This window comes from Vicugna pacos, chromosome 4 (assembly GCF_048564905.1).
Source record: "Vicugna pacos chromosome 4, VicPac4, whole genome shotgun sequence".
NCBI classification, from domain to species: Eukaryota; Metazoa; Chordata; class Mammalia; order Artiodactyla; family Camelidae; genus Vicugna; species Vicugna pacos.
Window position 1 is genome coordinate 21816573 of NC_132990.1, and position 25942 is coordinate 21842514.

General features: G+C 41.9%; 1 protein-coding gene across 3 annotated transcripts in view; it reads right to left on the reverse strand.

The window, feature by feature from the left end:
* The window catches only part of ADAMTSL1 (ADAMTS like 1), an 827290-nt gene that overhangs the window by 131020 nt on the left and 670328 nt on the right, over positions 1–25942 (reverse strand). For all 3 annotated transcript variants that reach the window (XM_072959360.1, XM_072959358.1, XM_072959359.1), the window contains one exon: positions 12775–12985. In XM_072959360.1, coding sequence (XP_072815461.1) covers positions 12775–12985 — 211 coding nt within the window. The remainder of the gene's footprint in view (positions 1–12774; positions 12986–25942) is intronic.

The window sequence follows — 25942 nt, forward strand, 5'->3', positions numbered from 1 at the left end:
AAAGAATTTTGTAGCAAGATCTACACCCTCCACAATCTTTTTTTGAAGTATTCTATTTTACTTTATGTTTTTAAATTTTTAAAAATTTTAAATCAAAGTATTGAATTTTGAGTGAATTTTGTAGCAAGATCTACCCTCTCCACTCTGAAACTCAAGTATTTAACTAGAGCATCCAGGAATTTCAAGGGCCTTTAAATCTTAGAAAATGTCTCCTAAAGTATGATTTGCTGTCACCCAAGACAACTGGTTTAAAAGGTTAGTAAAATAGGGTGTTAAACATTTATGATCCAGTGAGAATAATCTGTACTGTTTCCAGAATGAACAAGGCAGAGCTCCTGCCATCAGTGTCAATCCGGAGGAATGAACCTGCAGAGAAGGCAGCCCTTTCTCTCTGAGTGTGAACATCCACTCTGCCCTAGTGGAGGGGTGGTAGAGTTGAGGCTTGGTTTTCTGAAGAACTCCCTGGAAGACATTTCTTGTAGGACTGGTGATTTCTTAGGGCAGTGGGTCCAAGAGTCACTGAAATTTGGGATACAAGAGAAATATTCTTAAGTACTATATATATGAATAAACAACAAGGTCCTACTGTGTAGCACAGGGAAACTATATTCAATACATTGTAATGGCCTATAATGAAAAAGAATAGAAAAGCAATATATATATATAATTGAATCACCAATATACCAGAAATTAACACAACACTGTAAACTGACTATACTTCAATTAAAAAAAAAAGAAAGAAAAATATTCTCATTTTAGTGGTTTTCAGCAGGACCCCAATCATACTGTTTACATGTAATTTAATAGTTCTGATCTGGTAGAATGAGGGGTCAGGAGGCTTTTATTCCAAGTTTTTGTCCCCTCCCTTGCCACTGCAAAGAAACCGTCAGTTTCTAGGTGAGCACATGACTTTCTGGCATACAGACTGTATTTGCTGACCTCCCTTGAAGGGGCATGTGACTAAGCGCTGGCCAAAGGGACATTCATGGAAGGGTTGTGTGCAAGTCCAGGGAAATGTCCATAAAGAGGGTGTGAGATCTTCCCCTTTCCTTCCCCTCCTTGCTATCTGGAATGTGAACATGATGTCTAAAATTTAACATTCCCCTTTGGACAGTGCTGGGCAAAAAGGTGGAAGCAGCCTATCTTCCTGATTGTGAAGCCACCATACCAGCCCTGGGCGGCCTGTGTTTGTATGAGAGAGAAAAACGGTTTTCTCTCTTACTTAAGCCACTGTGACCTAGGGTGTCCTGTCATTTTCAGTCAGTCTAACCCTAGCTAGAAAGACAAATAGTGTATGATATCACTTATGTGTGGAATCTAAAAAATACAACAAACTAGTGAATATAAGAAAAAGGAAGCCTACTCACAGAAACAGAAAACAAACCAGTGGTTACCAGTTTGGGGTGGGGAGACTACAGAGGTGAGGGAGTAAGAGGTACGAGCTACTGGGGTAAGGTAGGTTCAAGGACGTATTGTTCAACACAGGGAATATAGGCAATATTCTGTAATGACTGTAAATGGAACCCTTAAAATTGTATACACATTTTTAAAAAGTGAAAAAAGAGGCATAGGTACAAAAGCCAAGAAATATATAAAAGAAAAAAAAATCCAACCCTAGCTAATCTATCGACCCATAACTACTTTTTACAGCAGAAAGTCTAAGGAGTGCTCCGCTTTCTTCAAGAATAGTTCCTTTTCTTTAACCTGCTGCCTGTGTGCTTGTTGAAAATTAGTCCTGGGTGTGCAAAGCCTGGGAATTTGTGCTGCACGAGCATCTCCTGCTGTGGCAGTGGCCTCTCAGAACTCATGGGGGTCTGTGCTCAGTGGGCTGGACTCAGAAGCCAGGGGGCTTTGTGCCCACAGTCAAGGTTAGGATGGTGATACGATGTCCTGAGTACAGTCAGAACACTGCTGGGGCCCAGCTGGCACCTCTGACTCAGTGGTCTCAATCCTGATGTGCTTTAAAATCACCTGTTCTAAGTCCTGGGCCCCATCTCAGATCCATGAAACTCTGGGAGGTGTGTCCCAGGCATTAACTTTTTATATTAAAAAAAAATTTTTTTTAAATCTCCCACGTATTCCTGTGTAACCAGGATTGAGAATCATCTCTCCAAATGAATGTCCCTCCACCATTTCCAATGGGAATAAAATAAACCTGGGACCCAGGGAGGCCTTGGTTAGAACTGGTAGTTGTTTGGAGCCCCAACTGAGGAACTCTGCACTTTGTTTGCAATATGAATGGCTTGAGGTCACAGAGCTACTGGGTAATGAAATTGGAAAAGTGATCAACTTCATCTAATTAGGGCATCTAACCCTAGAGCTTTTCAAACTGTCCCAAACTATCCAAACCAGTGGTTGAATGACCTTTAGTTATGCTTTAAATGTCTAAAATTTGGAGTGAAAAGAATTTTCTTGAGTCCCACAGGGGGAAAAAAAAAGTATTTTCTTGTGGCTGGATTCAACTGCCCACCCACTAAATAAAAAAAGGCTAACAATAAAGGTGAAACCACTCTATGAAGCAGACCTTGTCTCCACTTTACAGATAAAGAAGCTGAGGCTAGAGGGATGAAATAATTTACATGAGGTGAGACCTGGTTTGTTTTCACTCCATGCAGCACTCAACTACCTCCCACTGAGTGCATGCTGTGGACTGGGAGGGGTGGACACAGCCAGAAAACCTGGCTTTTCCTTCCTGTGGTTGTAGGAATGCCTCTCTGCTTGCAGTGGAGGGGACCTGGCATGCTGCTTCAAGCTGAAGCCCCAGGCCTTCTAAGCACCAAGGCTGCCAAGAGGCTGGTCTCACTCTTTCCCCTAAATAGATGGGAGATGCTTCCCAATTCAATCCTAAGCCTCTACTCTAGGCCCAGAAGCTGGCCCACGATCCAGGTTGGAGACAAACCTTCTAAAGTAACTCATCTACATGTGGTTGCCATGGAAACATGTTCTCCCTGGATCCTTTGATTTCTGAGTGGCAAGTCTACATCTGGACACAGCTTCTAGGCTATGCCAGAAAGCTGGATGTGTAGGTTGACAACAGGCAGTGGTCTACAGCCAACTGTTACTCATCACAAATCCAAAGAGTTTCTTCTAAGAGCTGGTCTAGCACAATATTTAGCCCTAATTAAGGGAAAAAGAAATCTATGGCCTTAGAGCTAATGATTCAAGCTGTGAGTGGCCCAGACCTTTGGCTTCTCCAGCTTGTTTCTGTGATTCCTTGGCTTTTTCATTTAATGGAGAAAACAAACATTTTAGTTCTTGTTTAGTAGCAGTCCAAGAAACTGTTAAAGGATTTTACTTCTTTAATGCATTTTATGCCCATGAGGCCCTACATTGCCTTCTACAAATGTAAATCCTCAATAAATATTTGTGGAATTGAATTAAAGTTGGTGGTTGGGGGTAATTTAAATTAGTGGCTAAGAATTCCACTTACCTAGAATAACCCTTCTTGTCATATGGACAACTCAGATTTTAAATTTGGTCTTCTGCATGACTTCTTAGGCAGCCTTCTCTATTTCTGTCAAATTCTCACTCTAACTAATCAGTTATTCTATCATCAGATTAATTATAACCTTTATTGTTCAGCTGTTTTTCAAAACTCTTTTATAACTAGACAACTAATCATGTGGATTACTGATTCCTAAAGATTTGCCAAATTTAGGGACTGTATTCTTCACAATTCTTTCCATTCAATGAATTATTAAAATTCTTCCATGAACTTAATGTAATTTTAAAGTTGTTCAAATGATAACTGCTGGAATAAAAAGTCAAAATTTTAAAAAATAAGTCAAAAATTTAAATCTTAAGCTCCGAGTGATCACTCCTCTAGGCCTACTCAACATGTCCACTTAAATGCAAACAGGCATCTTGCCCTAAATATGTCCAAGATGAAACTTTGATTCTGCCTCTCCAACCTCACTCCAAATCCTCTCTTCTCCCGGCTTTCCCCATTCAATTGAATGGTGCCACAAGATCCAAGATGAAAACCTGGGGAATGTCCTTGAGTTTTTCCTCTTTCTCGCCACGTCTTCCCTGATACACAAACCATGAGCAAACACTTTCAGATTTTTCTCCAAAATAAATAAGCTTCACTTCTCTAATAAATGATAAAGTAGGATGCCACCATCTCCTGCCTGGACTGCTGCACAGATTCCTAACCAGCCTCCCGGTTTCTAGTTTTCTCAGTTAGGGCCCAGCAGGAGAGAGATGGTGCACTCAACTTGAAGACAGCTAATCTCTTCTTCTGATGGCCTGCTGGGAACATCACTGGTTGAACACAACCAGAAGCCAGAGGGTAGAGGCTACACCGGTCAGCCTCCTGGGATACAGGCAGAGAAGGTAGATAGCGGATCTATAGGAGCGGCGGAAGATATTTAGCACATATGGGATTGTGAGGGTTAAACCAAGCCATATATTTAACATGCGTGGCCTGAAGTAAGCCCTCAAGAAAATATTACCTGTTATTATCTTTCAAAGAAAAAAAAACAGGCCTGCTTAGGCTTTTGATCATGTTGTTCACTCTGGGAGCAATGCCCTTCACCTCTTTGTCCATCCAGAAACTTCCAACACACCCTTGAAGGCCCAGCTCAAAGACCACTTCTTCAGGAAAGCCTCTTCTAACCCCTCTGCCTCACGGTGTATGAGTCCCTGCCCACTCCTCACTGCCCTGGAAGTGTCCTGCCTGTCCCCTCTGAGGGCTGATTCCTGCTAGGCCTGCTATTTTCCTCCACCTCCCTGCAGGCACACAGGATTGCACAACTTTTAAGGAAAGGGAATGCACTCATCTTTCTATTCCCCCAGTGCCTAGTGGAACATCTGGCAAAGACCATACAGTTCATAAATGTTTGCTGAACTGATGATGGGATGAGCAAAAGAGCCAACAATCCAGATGTTTAAAAGATGTAAAACAAACATCCAGCTGATGGGCTGAACATCCACCTTTTATCGGGCTGTTTCATCATTAGCCAGAAGCTGCTTCTAGGTAAGTGAGCGGTGGGTTTAGGCTAGATGCAGCGTGTGCTCTGCTGGGTGCTCCAAGCCCCCAGGTATGGCGGACGACCATCTGGCTGAGCTAGTGTTGTCAGGGATGTGGCTTTCAAACGCTCGTCTCATCTTTGCTCAGTAAGTGTCCCTGGGGTGTATGCTGATGAAAAGGTGGTTTTCAAAATTTTGAAAAACCGGAGAAGATGAAATGTCAAATGAATAAAGGTTCCAAAGTCTGTGATGACTTTGTGAACATGCTGCGGTTACCTGGTGAGGTTGACTGCTCCCAAGTGAGAGGCAGAATGCAAAGAAGAAAAAATTTTAAATGGAACAGCAAAAGAAATTTAATAAAGCTAAATGAAAAATGTCTGCTTTATGAATCATCATTGAAAATAATATTGCACTATGAAGAGAGAGATCTCTGGTAATGGGTATTATTTTAAAATATAGGCCTTAACCAGAATAAACAACCCAAAATAGCATTCATATTCTTTATCCTTGTTGCCATGCATATTTCATGATATAAGGTCATGGATTCATTAGTTTTCTAAAAAAATTAAATACTATACAATAAAAAGAACACTTAAAAGTTATCTTTCTATACAAAAATGCAATGGCCTGAGTGTCTTATACTTTTAAAGATTTTCCCATGATCAGTACATTAATAAATTCTGCCTGTTTTGACATTCTGGGTTTCATGTTGGTAGTTTAATTCACTGAGAGCTGAGATCATTTCCTTGGTACCTCAAGATATGAACACAAAGTTGTACTGAGCCCAACACAAAGTGATGGCTACATTCTGTTTCTAAGGTCAACTTTCCAATTTTAACATAATGTGCTCTGCTTACAGCTTCTAACTCATCGCATTAATTTCTTCATTCACTCATTCATTCTTTCATCAAACATTTACTGAATACTTGCCGAGTGCCAGGCATTGTATTATGTGCTAGGGAATTAAGATGACCAAAGAGTGGTTACTATGCCTCAGGTATCTGCAGTCCAGCTGGGGAGAAAACATTACTCTAAAATGGGATCAGTTTTACAAAAGAGGGACTACAGAGGAGAGTGCAACTAAGTCTTTATGGAAAGTTGGGGAAGGCTTTGCAGAGGAGGTGACAGAGGAGGGGTTGGCCAGGGAGATAGAGAGAGCAGGCAGAGTCAGACCACATGTGCGTAGATGGAGGGTATGAAGGGCGGCGTATCTGTACATCCCTGAGGAGTCCTGAGAAGTCAGAGCTGAGGGCTCATGCAGACGTGCAGCTGGGAAACGAGCCCGAGAAGGCAGATGAGCAGCAGATAGTGAAGGGCCTTGGACGACGTAAATGGACATACTCTTTTGTTTTGAGGTATAGTTGGATTTACAATGTTGTGTTAGTTTCTGGTCTACAGCATAGTGATTCAGTTTTTTTTTATATATATATATATATATATATATATATGTAAATAAATATAATACATATATACTTTTTCATTATAGGTTATTACAAGGTATTGAATATAGTTTCCTGTGCTATACGTGGGACCTTGTTGTTTTATCTGTTTTACATACAGTAGTTTGTATCTGCTAATCTCAAATTCCTAATTTACCCCTCCCTACCCCTTCCTCTTTGGTAACCATAAGTTTTTTTTCTATGTCTGTGAGTCTGTTTCTGTTTTGTAAATAGGTTCATTTGTGTCATTTTTTTCGATTCCACATGTAAGTGATATCATGTAATATTTGTCTTTCTGTCTTACTTCACTTAATAGGATCATCTCTAGGCTCATTCATGTTGCAGCAAATGGCATTATTTCATCCTTTTTTATGGCAGATAGTATTCCATTGTGTGTGTGTGTGTGTGTGTGTGTGTGTGTATCAATCACATCATTTTAATCCAATCATCTGGCAATGAACATTTAAGTTGCTTATGTGGACACACTCTTAAGCCCATGGGGTGTCATTTAGGATTTTAAAGTAGGGGATAACATGATCCAATTTGTAGAAATGATTCAGGCAGCAAAGGTCAATGGTTTCCAAAGAGTTCTGCCCTGTGAGGTCTGTGTGCTATGGAGAAAAGGTTTCCTGGTCAAATAAGTCTAAGTGACAGTGCATACCATATCTTTATTTGGGGGTTCTTAGCACATATTCATATTTTAAAGACTTGACAGAGGGTCTCTAGTAAAGAACCACTGATACCAGGTTGGGAAACACTGGATCAGCATTAGGTGAGATAGCACAGGGAGTCTGAGTATGAAGCTGTCTATAGTGGTTTGGTGAGTGGTGAGGACTGGAAGCAAGGCAGTGGGGAAGGATGAGAGAGGCAGAGAGCAGTGGGGCTTGGGGAGACATAGGAAGTGGGATCAACAGTCCGCGGGTGTTGACTGAGTGTGAGGGACAGAAGAGGCTGAGATGGCTCCCGCTCCTCACTGGAGAATGGGCTAGATGGTGGCGTCAGCCACACCACAGGACCCATGAGGAAGACTGGTCTCCTGGGGACTGTGGCAGGTAGGTGGGTTCTCGACCTTGGTGTTAGACCTGTAGAATTTGAGGTAACTTTGTGATCTATGAGATCGAGAGTTTCAAAGAACAGTTAGAGAGAGGGCTTAGCAATATAATGAAGTCAAAACTGAGCCGAACAAATGATGGCTCAGAGAAACAGAAAACGTGAGGACTGGAAGCTCACTTACTAAACAAAATTATTACATGAGAACAGAATTTCTACTCCAACCACTTTTGGATTAAAATTACCTTGTTTATCAAATGTCAACCAAGCTTGCTTAACCCTGGAAGTACAAAGGGTGTACAGTGTATCTTCTGGATTTACTATTCTTGCTACTACACGAAGCAGGGGGGGTGCATCCCCACCAAAATCCAGAGCAATTATTAGAAAGAATTTTCCCCTAATATTAAAGACAGTAACACCTCATGTGTGAAACATGAATTCTGATCTCTGCTTTGCTGACATTTATAGTTGGTTTCTAAAGGTAGGATCATTTCTTTATGAAATACATGGCTAAAAATAAAATTAATATCCCAATACATTTTTTTTCTCCCCAGATACAACATTTTAAATAAACATGGTCTCTAACTTATGAGGATTTATATTTTAGTCACTGGAATATAACAAAACTGATGACTACATTGACTCTTCTTGCCAGAATTCAGCTCTCTAATAGAGACCAAAGTCATTCTTTGCTGTGTGTGTATTTCAGTCTAGAAAATGAAAAATGTAATCCTCAAGCATTTATGGTTATCATTAAAATTCTTTTTTTTCTGAATATTACCAGCAGGGACTCTTCTCTCATATATCTTTTTACACAGCAAAACTATAGGCATGTTGAATTGTAATTCTGATTTAAAAGAAAAAGAAAGGTTCGTAGGGAAATGGTCACATAATCAGTTTTAAGCAAGGGGGAAAATACGAGCTGTGGTGACTGTTTCAGTTTCTACACAGATGTGCGCAAGATGTGTGTACAGTGGGTGGGCACAATCCTGAACATGAAACACAGGCACATAGATAAATAGAAATGATGCTTCAGAGTGGACTCCTAATTCATTTCAGTTTAATCTTTCTAGCATCCTTCTCTTTTTTTCCTCCTCATTTTGTTTTAAAGTTTCTTTTTTTAGAATAAGAAAAAATAAAGAAGAAGATAGGTAAGTCCAAGGTCACAAATAGTGGCAAGAAGCAGAAGACGGACTTGTAATCTCAAGGACCTTGTGCTAATTGAGACGTACAGGGGAAACGGTGTGAGTCAGCCCACAGGAGAGCAGATGGTAGTAGGCTGAGTAATGACCCCAGAGAGATCTGTGTCCTTACCACTCGTTATCTGACATGGTAAAACGGACTTTGCAGAGGTGATTCACTTACAACTCTTGAAATGGGGAGATTACCTGGATTATCTAGGTGGACCTGATGCAGTCACAATGGCCCTTCTAAGAGGGTGGCAGGAAGATCAGAGTCAGGGAGGGAGAGTGTAAGGACAGAATCTGAGTTCGGCATGAGGCACTTTGAAGATGGAGGAAGGGGCCATGTGTGAAGGAAGTAAGTAGCCCCTCAAAGCTGAAGAGGCAATTTAACAGATTCTCCCCTAGAGCTTCCAGAAGGAACACAGACCTGCCAACACCTTGATTTTAGCCAAGGGAAACTGATTTCAGACTTCTGACCTCCTGAGCTCTAAGAGAGTAAATTCATGTTGTTTTAAAGCCCCTGACTGTGTGGTAATTTGTTACAGTAGCAGTAGGAGACACACACAGATTAACTGCCCTCAGTAAGGCAACAGGTACTAAGTTTTATGTAAACTGCTGATTTTAGAGCTAGTAGAGATTTAACACTTTAGAAAAAATCATGAAGAGGTCTTTGGAAAGCTGCACCACACAATGGAAAAGAGAATGGGTTTTGAAGCATACAGACCCCTTTTCCATTTACTGGCTATGTGAGCCGGGGCAAGCACATCTGCTCTGAGCCTTATTTCCTCAAAGGGTTGCGTAGGGATTAAAAGAGAAACTAAAGAGCGGTAGAACTAAGCCCTACCACATCAAGTCTGAGTTCATGTTAGCCTCACAGTGCTTCAGTTTGCTCATCTGTACAATGTGGATAATAGTAGTAACTATCACATTAAGGTTGGTGAAGAGTAAATGAGTTAAATACGTAAAGTGCCTACAGCTACACTCGATACAGAGTAAGTGCTGCTCTCATTAAATCTCGAAGAAGCTTCTGAAATGGAGCAAGTGTTCAGTAAGTGAAGGGGCACATGTGCTGTCTACCTTTCCAGCACCATCCTCTATGCTGTTGACATACCTGTGCGGGTGCTGTGGGGTCTCACTGAGAATCATCGCTGCTGTGACTGACCTGATGCTCTAACTTGGAAGTCATGGGAAAGCTCCTGTTCGTGGGAAGGCTATGTGACTGGTAAGTGAGCAGCACTGACCATGAAGCCATGTGGCTTCAGTGAGGGAGGACAGCAGAGGAGTCCTGGTGGGAGATATAGAACTCCTGCTGGCTTTACAGGCAGAGGGGACAGGAACCATGCATGGACAGGGAGGAGAGCGGGTAGATAGGAATGTATGAGCAGGGATGGGAGAACCACAGTTAGAGATGGGCGGAGGCAGGTGTGCAACGGGATGAAGGACTGACTAAGCCATCTGGCTTGATTACATGGCAATGGAGAGTCACTGAAAAAAATCCTAGCTGAAGACTCATGATCAAGGTGTCTCAGACTGCTTTATGCATATGTAACAGTGGTTTTCAATCATAGTGCTGTAACACACCAGTTGTAAAAATGATCTTTCGTGAGGTGTATAATAAGTAATATACAGCCGACACCGATGATGATGATGATAAGTGTGTGTATTTAATAAATTAGAGAGGATTCAGAAGACTAATGCACTAAATAAGTAAGTGTTTCAAAAGCCAATCAAAAAACCCAACAAACTATTATAGCTACATTGATAAAGATACATCTTAAATGATTCCTTCACACAAGACCAGAGATGAAAACCAAGGGTACAGTATTAAGAGGTAGAACTGCAGCAACGATGGCCCCTTAAAAACAAAGCTAGAATGAAGAGATTAGATCTGTGCTTCACTTCTGTATAACTGTTTCTAAACTAAAATTCTAACATAAATCCTTGGACTTCGTATTAGCCCCCTCCAGACCTAAAGAATGTGTAAATTTTGTCTATTTGTTATACACCAGGCAAATGCTCTACGAAGGACAAAGGAGGTTGCATTCCTTACTGGCAAATGACAATTCACATAATTTATGACCCTTGCCCCAAAGAAAAGCATATGCATGAGGTCAGTGGTAGCCCAATGTTCAAAAAGCAAGGAGGGGGAGTTTCTCCCTTCAGACAGGCCAAGGTCCATCAGGTTGTTATCTGTCTTCCTTTAAAGAAGTATTTGGTCCCCCTTCTCCTGTTCTTTCATATAAACAAAGACTCTAAACTGGGTGTTGAAGGATGACAGACCTCAGCACTATCCCCTGGTACATCCAAGCAGCGCACAGAAAAGACCCTGTGAGTGCACAGCAGGTCCCTTTGTCCTAGCAAGGACTGCCAAGGAACCAGAGGGCTAACCGGGCAAATTCATGGTCCACAGCTGATGTCTTACCTGAGCGGTGTCCCAGGACAACAGCTGATCAGCCCAGAGACACTTAAATACTCTTGACTTATTCCATACAGCATAAACAATGACTTCCTCTCTCTTAATAAATGGTCAGTAATAGCTGATTTTGCCTAAAAAACAATTTAACTCAAGAAGTAGGATTCTAGGAAATAATGTGGAAACAATAGCCTATTGTTTCCTCTAGGTTCAGAGAGAGATTCCTAAAAGTGACCAGTAACCTAAAAGTGATTCCTATGCGCCAAATGCTTAACAGGGATTTTTCTCTGGAAGATAGAACCCTTGGTGGCTTTCAATTTGTGTTCTTCATTTCTTATTATGTTTGAATATTTCTCACAATTATTATGTGTTGGGTATGAAACAAAATATTTTTAAAGGTCCTAATAAAGTGGTTCACTGGATAAACTCCAAAGAGTTTTTACTATTACTTTCATGATCTGAAAAACAGACTTAACTCTAACTCATCTCAAAGGCTTCTCCCTAATGGAAGGAAATAGAAAAAGTTTTCAGAATAAATTCATGTCCTAACAGGCCCAAGACTGACGGAAAATGGAAGAGTAAGTGACTCTTTAGAAATCTATTGTTTCAAATAGGGACACTGGGGTGGGGGTGGGGGTGGGGGTGCTGGCAATAGACCAAGAAAGGTCATGTGTATGGATGTGCTCTAAAAATGTGCTCTAAAAAAACATCAAACACGCAGTACATGTGGCTACTGAAGGAGGTTGGTGTTTGAGTGACCTTCATGGGTAGGTCAACATTATGACTTACAACTATGCAACAAACCTATCAGTAGGACAAAAAGTAAAAAAAAATTCAGGACTTGTGGGTAACACTGTTGGTGCATTCATTCAATAAACTATTCCATCCAGAACTTACTATGTACTGCATAGTAATACACAACTAATAATACAGAGACTTAGTTTCAACAATAGAGGTTGACTTGGGCTGGTTCCTTGTCTTGTGTTATCATGGGTTAGTGGTACAGTATAAAGTCATGGATTCACACGAATTAAAGGTAAAGGTATAAATGCACTAGAAATCAGGAGACATGGCTCTGGATCAGACCTGATGATCTTGGGCAAAACCATACCTAAGCCACAGTTATACCATCTGTAAAACAAAGAGGCTCATATAGAATCCCTGAGGGCCTTTTCAGCCACAGTAGTTTCCAACAATGGGATATAGTGGAAAGGATCACATAAAACTCAGCTGATGTCCAACCCTAGATTTGCTGGCTCTGTGAGCCTCAGTTTCCTCCAACCTAAAATGAAGAAAATAAAATCACTTTTCCCTAGACTCTTGTGAGGATTAACTTCAATTAGGTATGTAATAATATATGTATTTCTTAACAGAACACTGGTATCTAGATGTTAAAAATACCTAACATCCTCTTGACTTCCACAGACCATCACACAGTAGCATGGAGTTTATGAACTTAGCCACATACATTTAAGTGCTAAAAGGATATATATACACACATATATATACATACACACACACACACACACACACATACACATATATATATACAGTCAATGTTTGTTTCCAGATGCTTAAATGTTTGTGTTTTGCTCACTCATTACTATTTGATTCTTTGAGCTTTCCTAAGCCAGAGCCAAGAGAAGGGCAGGGAGAAGGAAGGGCTATGCCCACTGGCTGAGAAGAAGGACGGACAACACGTGGAAATGGCACTCACCGGCTGCCACTGTGCAGGATACCAGGCTGGGGGGCAGTTGAAGCGGTTACATGCTTGTACAGTGCTGGGCTTGGGCTGGCGACACATCTCATCAGCCAGGATGACTGTTTCATTCATCTCTCTGGAAAGTAGGTGGGAGCAGAAGACATCTCTGGTCTGTAGGCCAACCCCACAGGTGAGGCTGCACGGACTCCACTTGCCAATCTCCCACCTGGAAAGAAATCAGAAAGTAGGAGAGGGTGATAAAGTGGAACATCCAATTTTTACTCACAAAATCACCAAAAAGTGATACAACCATGTCTATTTTGAGGAAACATATAAGCTTCGTCAAAATAAGGGGGTACATTAGATAAGATATAGGTTGAGCACATAAAGGCTTTGGGTATCACATATTAAGGGGTAGGTGTAGAAGAAGGCTTTCTGCTTATTGCTCTAGTCCTCATTCTTACTAAGACTGAAACATTTGTGCTTTGTTTTACTCTGGCTTCAGAATGAAAGGTTGCTGGGTCCAACTTTCTTCAAACTTCCATCACAGCATGGAAATGTCTCTGTCTTATGTATAAATATCATCACTGCCTGGGACTGGAGAATGTAACAAAAGTGCAGGTTGCTAAATCGATCAGTCTTCTTGAGGGGGAATCAGTGGAGGGACTACATGGAGAGAACAGCTCATTATCTGGAAGAGGAAGTCAAATACACACAGATGAGCTGAGTGCAGGAGTGGGCCATTACAAATGGCCAAGTCTTGACAAGTCCATTCAGAGTGAGCTAAGGGCCTATAAAAACATCCCTCTCACTGCATTTCCCTGTTGACACAGCCTCCAAAATGGGAATGATAAAAAAAAAAAAACCAAAAAACACAAAAAACTCAGCTGCTTGGGCTTGGAATGAGAAGTGTTCTTTAATGATCCATTTTAGAAAGTCCTGTTTACAAAATGAGGCACAAAGATTCTACAAACAGAAGTTAGCCAAGAAAAGCATGGCAAGTAGACCCCTCGGTAGCTAGGCCTGCCCAGCTTTTGTAGCCGGCCCTGAAAACTGGTTTAAAAGTCTTTGGCTTTAATGTTTTCCATCAGATGGTAAAACTGAGGGTAGCTCTAATCTTTTCCTATTACTCTGATCTGTAACTACCTTTCCAATCCTGTATCTTGGCCATTTCTATACTGAACTCCTTTGTTATTCTCAGTTCATGCCTCCTGGTTTTCTAGCCCTGTCTTAACTCAAGCTGTTACTTCTAATTTGGAAGACTTTTGGTCTTTCCCTTGCCTCTCAAAATTCCTTCTATTCCTATGTAACCAAATGTAAACCATATTTAAAGGATTGTCTCCATAACTGCTCCAGACGTTGACCATTTTGTCGCTTGTACTGCAGTTATTCTGCCTGTCAAGGGCCCTACTGGAATATACACCTCTTGAAGGTAACGTCTGTGTTGGAGTCAGTTTTGTATCCCTTGCAGAGTTCATCATAGCACTTTCTAGATAGTTAATGTATGTGGTTAATATTTTTTTTTAAGAAATGAGCAAATGGAAGGGTCCTACCATCATAGTGGGCACATTATACACATCATTATCTCTTTTAATTACATCCTGACTATCATGGGGTGGGCTGTACTGATTTTACCTATTTTAAAGTTGAAGGGATCTAAGAATCAAAGAGGCTGCTTGCCCAAATATCTGTAATTATCAAGTAGTGAATTCAGAATTCAAACTAGGGTGTGTCTGGCTCCAAAGCCTTTGTACTCTCTTACTGTACCATCTTATCTCCAAGAAATACCTTGAAAATTACTGTCTAAACATTCACTAACTTTTAATTGAATTAAAGAAGACAGCTTGGGTTGAATATATTTCTTTTAGATCCTTGTGTGAATGTCTATAAACTTACTTTTAGACCCCTAGCTTGGGTAAATCCCAAGCTTTCAAATGTTGTGGGGTTATTGGTTTTAAAATCTGCCTACACATTCTTTGCCACTCCTCCATTCTGAAGATGGAGTTTTGAGTATGGGCTGAACTTACTGGCTCACTTGTAAGGAACAGTGAGGCAGATGTGACGCTATGGGACTTCCAAGGCTAAATCATAAAAGGGATCTAGACTCCACTTGGCCCTCTCTTTGCTCACTCTGGGCGAAGCCAGCCACCACATCAGGAGGACCCGCAGACAGTCTTGAGGAAAGTCCACATGCAAAGAAACTGAGGCTGCTCACAAACAGTCAGCACCAACTTGCCAGTCACATGAGGGAACTATCTGAAAGCAGCTCTGCTGGACCAGGTCTAGCCTTCAGAGGATTTCAACCTCGTGAGAGACGTTGAGCCAGAACTGCCTTTCCAAGCTGCTTCTAAATTTCTCATTCATTAAACTGTGAGAGGTAATAAATGTTTATTTTTGTTGTGAGCACATCAGTTTGGGGGAAATTCATTATGGAAATAGACAACTAATACAAGTATATATTCTCCCTCCACCCCAAATGTACATATATGTCCATCAAGAGACAGAGACAAGAATATTCAAAGAAGCACTATTCCTGCTAGCCCAGCTGGGGAACAACTGATACGTCCATCAACGGTTGAGTGGATAAATAATTATGATATAGTCATACAAAACTATAATACAATGAGAATAAACTACAACAAGCAACATGGAAGAATCTCACAACCATAAAATTGCGTGAACAAAACCACAACTGCACAAATTCATACTGTGATTCCACTTACATAAAGCTAAAAACCCCAAACTAATCTACAATGTTAGAAGTGAGGGTGGTGGTCGGCCTTGGTGGGGTAGTAACTAGAAGGAGAGGATGGGGGTGGGGTGGGGGGCTTCTGGGATGCTATCCTGATCTGAGTGCTGGACCTGCATGCACTTTGTGAAAAGTCACCAGGCCACGTGTGGAGAATTTGTATATTTTTCTCTATATTTGTTATGTTTCAAAGAAGGGTGTTCTCCCCTTCCTCCACTTTCAAGTGAGATACTCAAATGTTGTGGGTATAAAATAAAATCCAACAACTATGTCCAGTGTTGATGACCATTCTGTGTACGTTTCGTAAAGGAGCTGCCTACACAGCGAGTGCTGTCCCAAGGTCAGAACTCGTACTGTCATCTCTGCACCTCCACAGCCCACTTCCGCCCTCACCTCCCGCAGAAAGTCAGTCTCAGGGATCTGGAAGCACAGGCATCTGGCAGGCGTGAGGCCACTTCAATACTGCTGGCAGAACTCACAAAATAGATGTATCTGCTTACTTGTGATAAAAGTACATGATATTCTCAAGGAAGGAGGTCAACAGAAGCTATCTGTGTATTAAGCGCTTGGCTGATTCTAGGTCAAAGTGGTTTAATCAATTTAGGCCAAAAGGGGAAAACAGACTGTCCTGCTACTCCTCTCCTGCATGGGGGCTTTAATTGTGAGCATTGGCTCCTGCTGGCTGCAGACAGCTGCCTCCCTGGATTCTGTGCTGTGGCTATTTCTGAGGGAGAGACTGTAGGCCAGTAGGAGACAGTCTGGGGGCAGGACTGGCTGTGGCTGGCAGCCTGGGAGACTTATGGGCTTTCCCTGGAATTCTGGGTTCTGGTTTCCCGTAAGCTCAGTGCTGAAGAGGACAGAGGCTCTGGGCATCAGAGGGTGAGGGCCATTAGCGCCTCTTTCCCCACTTTATCTGATCGACTTTAACTCGTCTTTTCATCTTCATTCAAAATGTTACTTCCTCAGGGAGGAAACCCTCAAAAGGGTAAAATTCTCCTCTACGATATAGTTCCATGAATACTTCTTCACTCAGAAATTCTCAACACACTTGTTGTTTTCTGTCTGTTTGTTTTAGTGTGGTAAGAACACATAACATGAGGTCTATTGCCTTAACAATATTTTAAGTGTACAATACAGATGCTGTGTTTTACAGCAAATCTCTATAAACTTACTCATCTTGCTTAACTGAAACTTTATGCCTGTCTATCATAACTCCCCATTTCCCCCTCTCCTGAGCTCCTGGCAACCACCACTCCACTCTTTGATTCTAGGCATGTGACTGTTTTAGATTCCATCTCATTGAAGTGGGATTGTAGTATTTGTCCTTCTGTGACTGGTTATTTAACTTAGCACAAAGTCTTTAAGGTTCATGCATGTTGTTACACGCTGCAGAATTTCCTTCTTTTCTAAGGCTGAGTAATATTCTACTGAATGTATACATCACATTTTTCTTTGTATATCATCTGTCAATGGGTGTTTAGGCTGTTTCCACATCTTGGAAAGAGCTACTGAGAATAGTGAGTGCTACGATGGATGGGAGAGTGCTAGTACCTCTTTCAGGTCCTGATTTCAAATCTTTTGGATCAATATCCAGAAGTGGTACTGCAGGATCATATGGTAGTTCTATTTTTAACTTTTGGAGGAACCACCATGCTGTGTCCTACAGTGGCCACACCATTTATTCTCTTACAGTATTCACCAGTATTCTCTCACAGAAAATAAACTGTGGGAGAATAAAGTGCTGTTGTTTTAAGCCACTCTGTTTGTGGTACTTCATTACGGCAGCCCTGGGAAACCAATACACCTTTGCAACCTCAGTGCCTAGGATGGTGCCTGGGACAGAGAGGATGCTCGGGAAGTCCGAGGGGACTCAGAGTGGAACCCAGGGAACTGTGTGTGTCCCTCTGGGCTTGTCACTTGGCTGGTCAATCTCTCAGCTATGTCCTCTAAACAACCGCCCACCCTCAATTTCAAATTCCCTAAAGCTCTGAATACCACGAGGTTTTCTTCAGTGTGGCACAAACTATTTGGTGACAAAGTTGGACCTGATGCCTTAACAGGCCACATCTCATTTGGTGTAAATATTTATACATTTTACTGCAGCAATATTAGCCTGTTGGATTATGGTATTTTCCACCCAGAACTTACTATGGGTGTTACATACTTTGTCTTAGTAATGCTAATGTATTTCTAAAATGTCCCAAATTCCGAATTCCAAAACACATCTGTCCCAGTGGTTTTGGCTAAAGGATCGTGGTCCTGTTATCTGGATAATGTAAGCATGTTCACAATCGTATAACTTCTAGGCTTTGGGTGTTGGTTTCATTATTGGGCTCACGGCCAAAATGTTAGGGAAAAGGGTTCCCCCAGAATCCCTTTTCTATACTATTTTCTTTCCTCTGAGTCCTTCTTCTCCACATTCCTGTTTCTTTTTGCCAAAACCTGCTTGTAGGGAAGGCTCTGAGTCAACAGATCACAGTGATGCCTTGTGCCTTCAGGCTGGACCCTGCCAAGCTCCTGCAACTGCCTCCTGACCAAGGGGAGGCAGGAGCCAGAAGGTTACCTGGCACCCACTCCCTGCCCCAAGGCTGGAACTAGTCTTTCTGCCCTCTGCCCAGCATCAGGTGTACTTGGGTTGGATTTCTGACTTTAGGCTTCGTTTCCCGATTCCCATTCTGTTTTTCCAATGGTGCTGGAGTTCTGCTCAAAGTCCACCTTACTGGAACGTGGTCCTGTCACTCCGTATCTGGCCAGTTCCTGGCCTTGGACAAGGCAGAGACCCTTTGCCATGAGCCATGATGTGACAGCAACATATTCAGCTGACATCATGAATTATCTCCAATAACAATACTAACATTTACCAGTGTTTACAATGAGTCTAATACTGTGCTAGTTGCTTTAAATGGGTTGCCTCCTTTAATCCTCTCCACCTGTGAGACAGATGCTGTTATTATTCGCATTTCCACAACAAGGAGCTGAGGCCTGGATAAGTTAAACGATGACTGTGTCAATGCCACCTGCATCACATCCAAGTCTCCCGTGACTTGGACATGTGGGCGTCAAGAATGGGGCTGCCCCTATGACAGAGGTCAGCACAATGGGTTCTCTAAGCGCAAGTCTCTTTCACTGAGGTCCCAGCAGGACTCAGGGCTAAGCTTACCCAAGATGTGGGATACATATCTGAACTTATGTACTACTTCTATCGACTCTACGAAGAAGGCCCTATCAGTTCTCCCATTTTATAGGGTGACGGAACACAGGCTCTGGCCAGTTGAATAACTTGTCCAGAGTCACAAAGCTAGTAAACAAGGAAATCAGGATTTAAACCCAGGCAGCCTGGCTACCTCTTCTTAAGGCAAGGATGACAAATCAGCAGTAAAAAGTAGATCTGAGATGCAAATTCGAGGATCCCTGGTGCTTACAATTTCAGAAAGCGACAAATGACAAAATGACAGATCTATTCCTCAATAATAGGAGCGACCACACGGATGCTGCCCAAGAACATGAACATACTGGTGGTTGTTTTTCAGTGAAGCAGCAGTGGAACTTGGCAGCCATAGGGAAAAAGCAGAGTGTGGTCCCCCTAAGCACATGTTTGTTTTTGTGAAGGTGGCCATCAGAGATAATTTGGACAATCAAGGACCCACGGTGGTTGGCGCTTTTTAGCGGCTCATGTTTGTGTTTGCTACACAAAAGGAGGAATTTTTGCCTTCCTCTGGACAAGGGCTCATTATGTGAGTTGCCAAGGTTTTGCTCCCTGCTCTTTTAGAGAGGCCTCCAGCAACTCACTATTTGTTGCTGGCATAAATGCACATAATTTCTAATGGCAGACTCTCCTCACCCCAAGCTATTATCCTAAGAACCTTGTCTTACCTTTGCTTTTGCAGCAAAGTAGGGTTTGTTTCTCTATTAAAAATTTTAAATTGCAGTTTTATTGGGAGGCAAAATACCATTATAAATTCGGCTATTTGTGAGATGCATTCTTTAAACATGTGTGTAATGCTCCAACTTGACTATCCTGCCCAACATTTCTATCCTGTGATTTTTGTCAAGGTCCCCCTCCAAAGATACTTGTTTCCTTTAGAATGAGGTCAGGAGGTAGACAGCAAAAGCCAGTAATAAAGCAGACACCATGGGGCGTGGCCAGCTCTAGAAATCCTAAGGTAGGCAATAGAGAATCCTTTTTCTAGCGGGGACACTGTCTTTGAGCTGGTCCCACTTTAAGGTTCTTGGACTATTATGAGTGGCTCCTAATTGATCTCCACGTCTTCCAGTTTCCAATCTATCCATAGCCTGAAGCTGCCCCAGTGTCAGTCCAAAATGTGAATCTGCTCACTTTACTTCCTCTGATTATAAGCCTCCCTCAGAGTTCAAGCTGAGCTTTCAGGGGAATTGGGGTCAGTGTGCCCAGGGCTCGGCTTTGGCCCAGTGCACCTAGTGGGGGGGGGGGGACTGTATGGCTGGGGCTAAACTTCCTAACTGGCTTTTCCTCCTTCCTTCCTTTGTCCACTTTTTTGGCCTGAACTTGAGCCTGAGGCTTGGTGGGGAGTGGTTCATCGGCCTGTGACAGGACTCAGCCCTGGGCAGGGATAGCTGGGAATCAAATGTCCAGTGAGGACTGAAGCAACACATACATACACGAAGGAGAATGGGAACCAGATTTCTTACTGTCAGAGAAAGGAGTTACAAATACGGGAAGTGAGAAGACAAGGATAAATCTTATAAAATTAGATTGGTACTGAAAATAGTGTGAACTCATGACTTTTAATGGATAGATACTTAGATAGACATAAATATATCAACAGATACAGACATACATATGTATATGTTTACATTATTTCTCTTGCTAAGAGATCTAGAAGCAATGACATTCTAGTAGTAGCAAGTATAGTAAGTGCCCAGATCCTGGATTCTAAATATCATTTCTCCTCTAAGGAACCAGTTCCTATAAAAATGCCTCTTGGACAGGGGCTGGGAAAATAGAAGGTGAGCCTGGAAGATCTTGTAACAGAAAACTGGGGCATACTCAAAGAATGATAGTGTGTAACTCAAAAGGACACAGGGGCCAGTTTGGAGGGGCTCCTACCAGCCTTGTCTGGGACAATTTGATTGTAGTGAATTTCAACTCTTTGAGTAAAATAGAAATTCACAATAAATAAACGACAAAGCTCTACCTACAATAGAATGCCTACTAATAATCAAGAAGGAATGACAGAATTTAGAAAGTCACCATTTGTCAGTCATCATCATAATAATAGTAATAATTGATTCAGGCAAGAATCATCAAAGAATATTAACACGTGGGTGAAAAGCTGATGAGAAACAGGGTGTTTAGCTAGATTATCTCCCTCCAAAATACTTATTTGTTACTTACTATCAATATGTTCAACGTACTTATTAAGTTTACAGTGGAAAACCTGGCTGACATCATCTTAACCAACTCATAAGAGCTGACCTCATCAGTCACGGGTGGAATGGAACACCATTCATCATCTCCTGATAAAGTGCGCTAAGAAGAACACAGCATACTTCTGCAGTGCTTCTGTCAAAATTCAAAAATCATGAGGGAACATGAAGCAAACCCAAACTGAGTGACATCTTACAGAGTAACTGGCCTGTACTCTCCAAGAATGTCCAGGACAGGAAAGACAAGAAGAGACTGTCCCAGATTGAAGGAGTCTAAAAAGAAATGGCAGCCAAAGGCAACAAAGGCCCTGGACTGGATCTCGGGCCCATAAAGGGCATTGCTGGGACACCAGGTGAAATATGAATGGAGTCTGTGCATGAGATGGTGATACTGAATCCACGTCATTTCTTGATAGATGGTTAGTTGTACGAGAGCATCCTTATTTTTAGGTAATCAGCACTGAAGTGTTAAGAGGCACATGGGATATATACCTGAAATGATTGTCAAATGGTTCCCAAATGTTAACAAATATGGAATTGAGGGGACAGGTATAAAGGAATTCTGTCTACTATTTTCACAACTTAAAAAAAAAAGAAATTATTTCAAATTAAAGGTTATAAAAAGCACCCATTGGTTCCCTGTTACCCACAGGCCAAGGGTCAAATCTTGTAATGTGCTCCACAAAGTAGTCCAAGTGTTATCTTCCTGGTGTCATCAGGAGTCACCCCTATACTCAGCTTGGCTGAGTACCCAGCAGAAGAGCACTGCTCTTCTCTTACTTGCAAACTCCTCTGCCTCTCAGGTTGGATCCTGAACATCCTCCTCCTCTCTGAATACTCTTCTGATGCCCCTTCCACAAGGCAGAGCTAGACCCTTCCCTGTATGCTACTGTCTCTTTTCCCCCAATGGCATTCTTTTCTCCGGCTCACCTTCATTGCACTGTAGTCATTTGTCTACTTATTTATCTCTCTCACCAGACTCTAATGGCTGACTCATTGATTTTAACATCTCCAGCACCTACTACAGTGCTGACACATCGTAGGTGCCCAGGGTGGCTTTGTGGCACATAATGAAGAAGACCTTTGGCTCTGGAATTGGATTCTCTGTGAATTAACTGCACTCTGCCACTCTCTAATTGCATAACCTTCAGCAAGTTAAACAATTTACTCATATTTAAAATAGCAATAATAGCAATCCTCCCTTCAAAGGGTTGTTATGAGGTTAAAGTGAAAACATCTATGGAAAGGGCTTAAGCGCAGCGCCCGGCACAGATTAAGGGCTCTGTAAACATTAGCTAATACGAACTGTTATTAGTGGGTTCTCAGTAAATATTTGTTAGATGCATGGACGATTATTGTGAGGATAAAGTTTAATGAGCAGAGTGAGAATTCTTCCTAGATTGAGTCAGTCAAAGAAGGCACAGGTTACGGACACCAGGGGAAAGGACATTAGTGACACGCCCACATGAACTTAGCAAAGCATACACTGCTAAGCACGGTGACAGATTCAGAAGGCGGAAATGAGCTCACCACTTTCAACATGATTTCAGCAAAGATGGGGAGAACTGACAAAGACCCAGGACCCAGGGCAAACAATGTTAGGTAAGTAATAAGCTAACTGCTAAACTATTTGGCTGAAGCATGAACACCGCAGAAATTCAGGAGGCAGGCAGTGTGGTGCTCATAACCACTTGTAGTTATAGGACTGACTGCAAATCACAGTCTGTTCATCTACGTTATCTCGCTTGACGTAAGCAAAGCAGGCATCACTATCTCCATTTTATAGGGTCAGCAAGCTGAGGCTCAGAGAAACAGGGGCTTTCCCCAAAATTGGGAAGGCTACTCAGCTTACTCCTTCTACCTTGCTAAGTCACTAAGGGATGGAGAAGGAAATCGAGAAGGGTCAGAGAGGACAGACAAGTTAAGAAAAGCAGTTACTCTCCACAGCAGATGGATTTGCTACACCCTCTGTGTTTTAGAAAGCTGCTTAAAGGGGCCTAGGAAAAATAAAATAAAAGATCAAAGGAGATGTTAAACAATGGAGAGTACAAACATGTTTGAAGGCCAAAAATTAACCAAAAGCATACATGGTAAATAGTGTCGTGAAAATCAGGGCTCTCTGTAAAAGAGGAGCTTACATGGCTCAGGAAACAGGAGATAGAACCATGCTTCTCTTGGAAGCCAGCCTGCTTGGCATGAGGTTTTGGCTGCATAAAAATACTTATAATCAAGATTACCAACCACCTGATATGATAAAGCACTTATTTCCACTGGAGAACAGCGTGGTCAAAGTGACGACTTTAGCCATGCTGGCTGGCCTCACCTCCTAAATCATTTCTTAAAAAAATAATCAAGGTTACGAACATTGCAAATGACTTTTTTTTTTGCTATTAAAAAAAATAGATAGCTCTTGAAAAAAAACCCAGCATTGGCAGCAAAATATACATTTACTCTCTCATTACTAGCATGCCATGTGCTTTAAACCTGCTTCCTTCACGGGGCATGTCAAAGAGCACAATGGTCCCCAAATGGCCCGAACTACAGAGCATCTCCAGCCTTCCCTCCCAGAGCCCAACATTTCTCTATGGCATCCCCCCATTGTCCAAGAAACGCCCATGTGCTGGTTTATCCACAGGCAGCTTGATTTAATTAAAATTTCTAAATTCTGTTTTCAGGTTCCTGCTCACCCAGTCTTCTGGGTGATAGGACATTCAAATTAGATAAAATTTCTGCTGGCTGTTGTGATTCAGAGAGGATTCCTGAGAAATAGGTTAGTAGGGTAGATGATCTGCCAAATCACTTTTGCCTTTACGAGTTTTGAGATTTTAGCTGGCTTGCTTAGAATTCTAGGTAGACATTTTCTCTTAAAAATAGTTGCAGGGTGGTCCTCCTTGTAGTCATGATCCTAGAAGGAATTACCCTGATCACAAACACAGGTGTCATCTGGCACTTTTCCTTTTCTCTAACACCATCTTTTGGGTTTTATTCTAGTTTTCTCTACTTTATCTTAGTGGATTAGCATCCTCAGAATGCTAAGTGAAGGTCTTCCACTAAATGAACTCCCTTCCTTTCCAGAATTACGTTCCTCAAACAGAGTGAGCTTCTGTCCAGCTTAACTACTTGTTGGCTTCCCAAAGAACCATGTTTCCTTGTTCACATCTGTGAATTTGCTTCCAATTTTTCCTTCCTGGAATGCTCTCCATGTTCCCATGTTCAGGTCTGATTCAAGCCCTTCTCCAGGGATAGTTTTCCTCACCAACTCAGCCCGTATCAACCACACCCCCTTTGCAATCCTACTGGATTTACTGTTATTTGGCCCTTGTTTATATTCTAAAGCACTGACCACGTAGTTGTTCTAAGCCAAGTCTAGAGCATCATATCTGACATAATTCTATTTGCTACGTGTTTTTCTCTAGTAATCATATCAACTAGAATATAAGGTTTTAAGATTTGGGAGTTCCAAGAGCATTGTTTGGCATCCATGAAATCAGGCCATAAAGGTCTCCATCTATTTGTTGATTTGCAGGTGACATTTCTCACTAAGACCCTAGAAACCTAAGAGTTTCTCCCTGTTATGGGTTAATAATGTCCTCCACAAAAAATATGCTGAAATCTTAACTTCCACTACCTCAGACTGTGACCTTATTTGGAAATAGGGTCTTTACAGAGATAATTAAGTTCAAATGAGGTCATCGGGTGGTTCCTAATCCAGTATGACTGGTGCCTTTATAAAAAGAGGAAACTGGATACAAAGACATGGAAAATGACCATGTAAAGAAGCAGGATTAGACAGATGCATCTTCAAGCCAATGAACATCAAAGATTGTTGAAAAACCAGCTGAAGCTAGGAAGAGACAAGAAGGATCCTTCCCCTACAGATTTCAGAGAGCATGGCTCTACTAACATGATTTAAGACTTTTAGCCTCCAGAACCGTAAGAGAATACATTTCTGCTATTCTAAGACACCCAGTTTATGGTACTCTGTTATAGTAGCCTTTGCAAACTAACACACTCCCCACCCTGAGTTTGTTCTCTTTAATCCATGTATTTATGTTGTAAATGGAAGTCTTTCTGGACATCTATATTCATGGGTTTTCTCTCTGGGTGAAATGCTTGGGAAGGCCAGACCTTTGTGTCGGGATCCACAGATCTGATTCTATTCTCTCCTGCAACATTCTGCCTCCTCTTTCCTTTCATCATAATTGCTTTTGCAGTCTTGTAGACTTAACTTTTCTTCCACCCATGTATTTGGCCACTCATATACGCATGTGTGCCCACGGCCATGCATTCACTGAATGAAAACTTACTATGTACCAAGCATTATGCTGAATGATGGGGATGCAGAGATTTTAAAAAAACTGTTGATCTTAAGGGCTTTCAGAGACAACTGTAAGACACTCTAGTAAGTGTTAGTCATTTATTTATTCATTCAGTGAGTGCTTATTGAGGACTTTATGGGGCCAGGCTCTAAGTACAGGAACAGAGTGGTAAAGGAGACAGAGACTCTATTTTCACGGGACTTACAGTTCAGTCTATGAGATGGATAAACACAAAGTATAGGAAAACACAAAAAATAGCCTGACAGTCAAAAGGGAAGTGATAGTCATGGAAAACTTGCTGCAGTCAGTGATGCCTGGGCTGAGTCCTGAAGGGTGAGTTACAGGTGGCGAGGCAAAGGCAGAAGTAAACAGAAAGTATTCCCGGAGTGGGGAGGTGTAAGAAAGCATGACGCTTTTGGGGAATTCTAATTTATTTATTTCTATGCTCAGGGTTGGAAAGAACACTGAGTTGAAAGCCTAGTAAGTTCTTGGAAAATTCTGGTTCTCACTTCTCTCTGTTTTCCTCGATGTAGTTATGGGTGGGGAAGGGAGCCTGGGAAACAGGCACTCTGGGCAGCCAAAGCCCTAATGACAAAGGTGACTTTGAGTTCAAATGCACTGCCCCCAGGATACTGCTGAGTAGCACACACCTCATCAGTTGAGGGCTGAATGCCCAGCACCTTCCCTTCCGTCCATCCCAAGGGGTGCT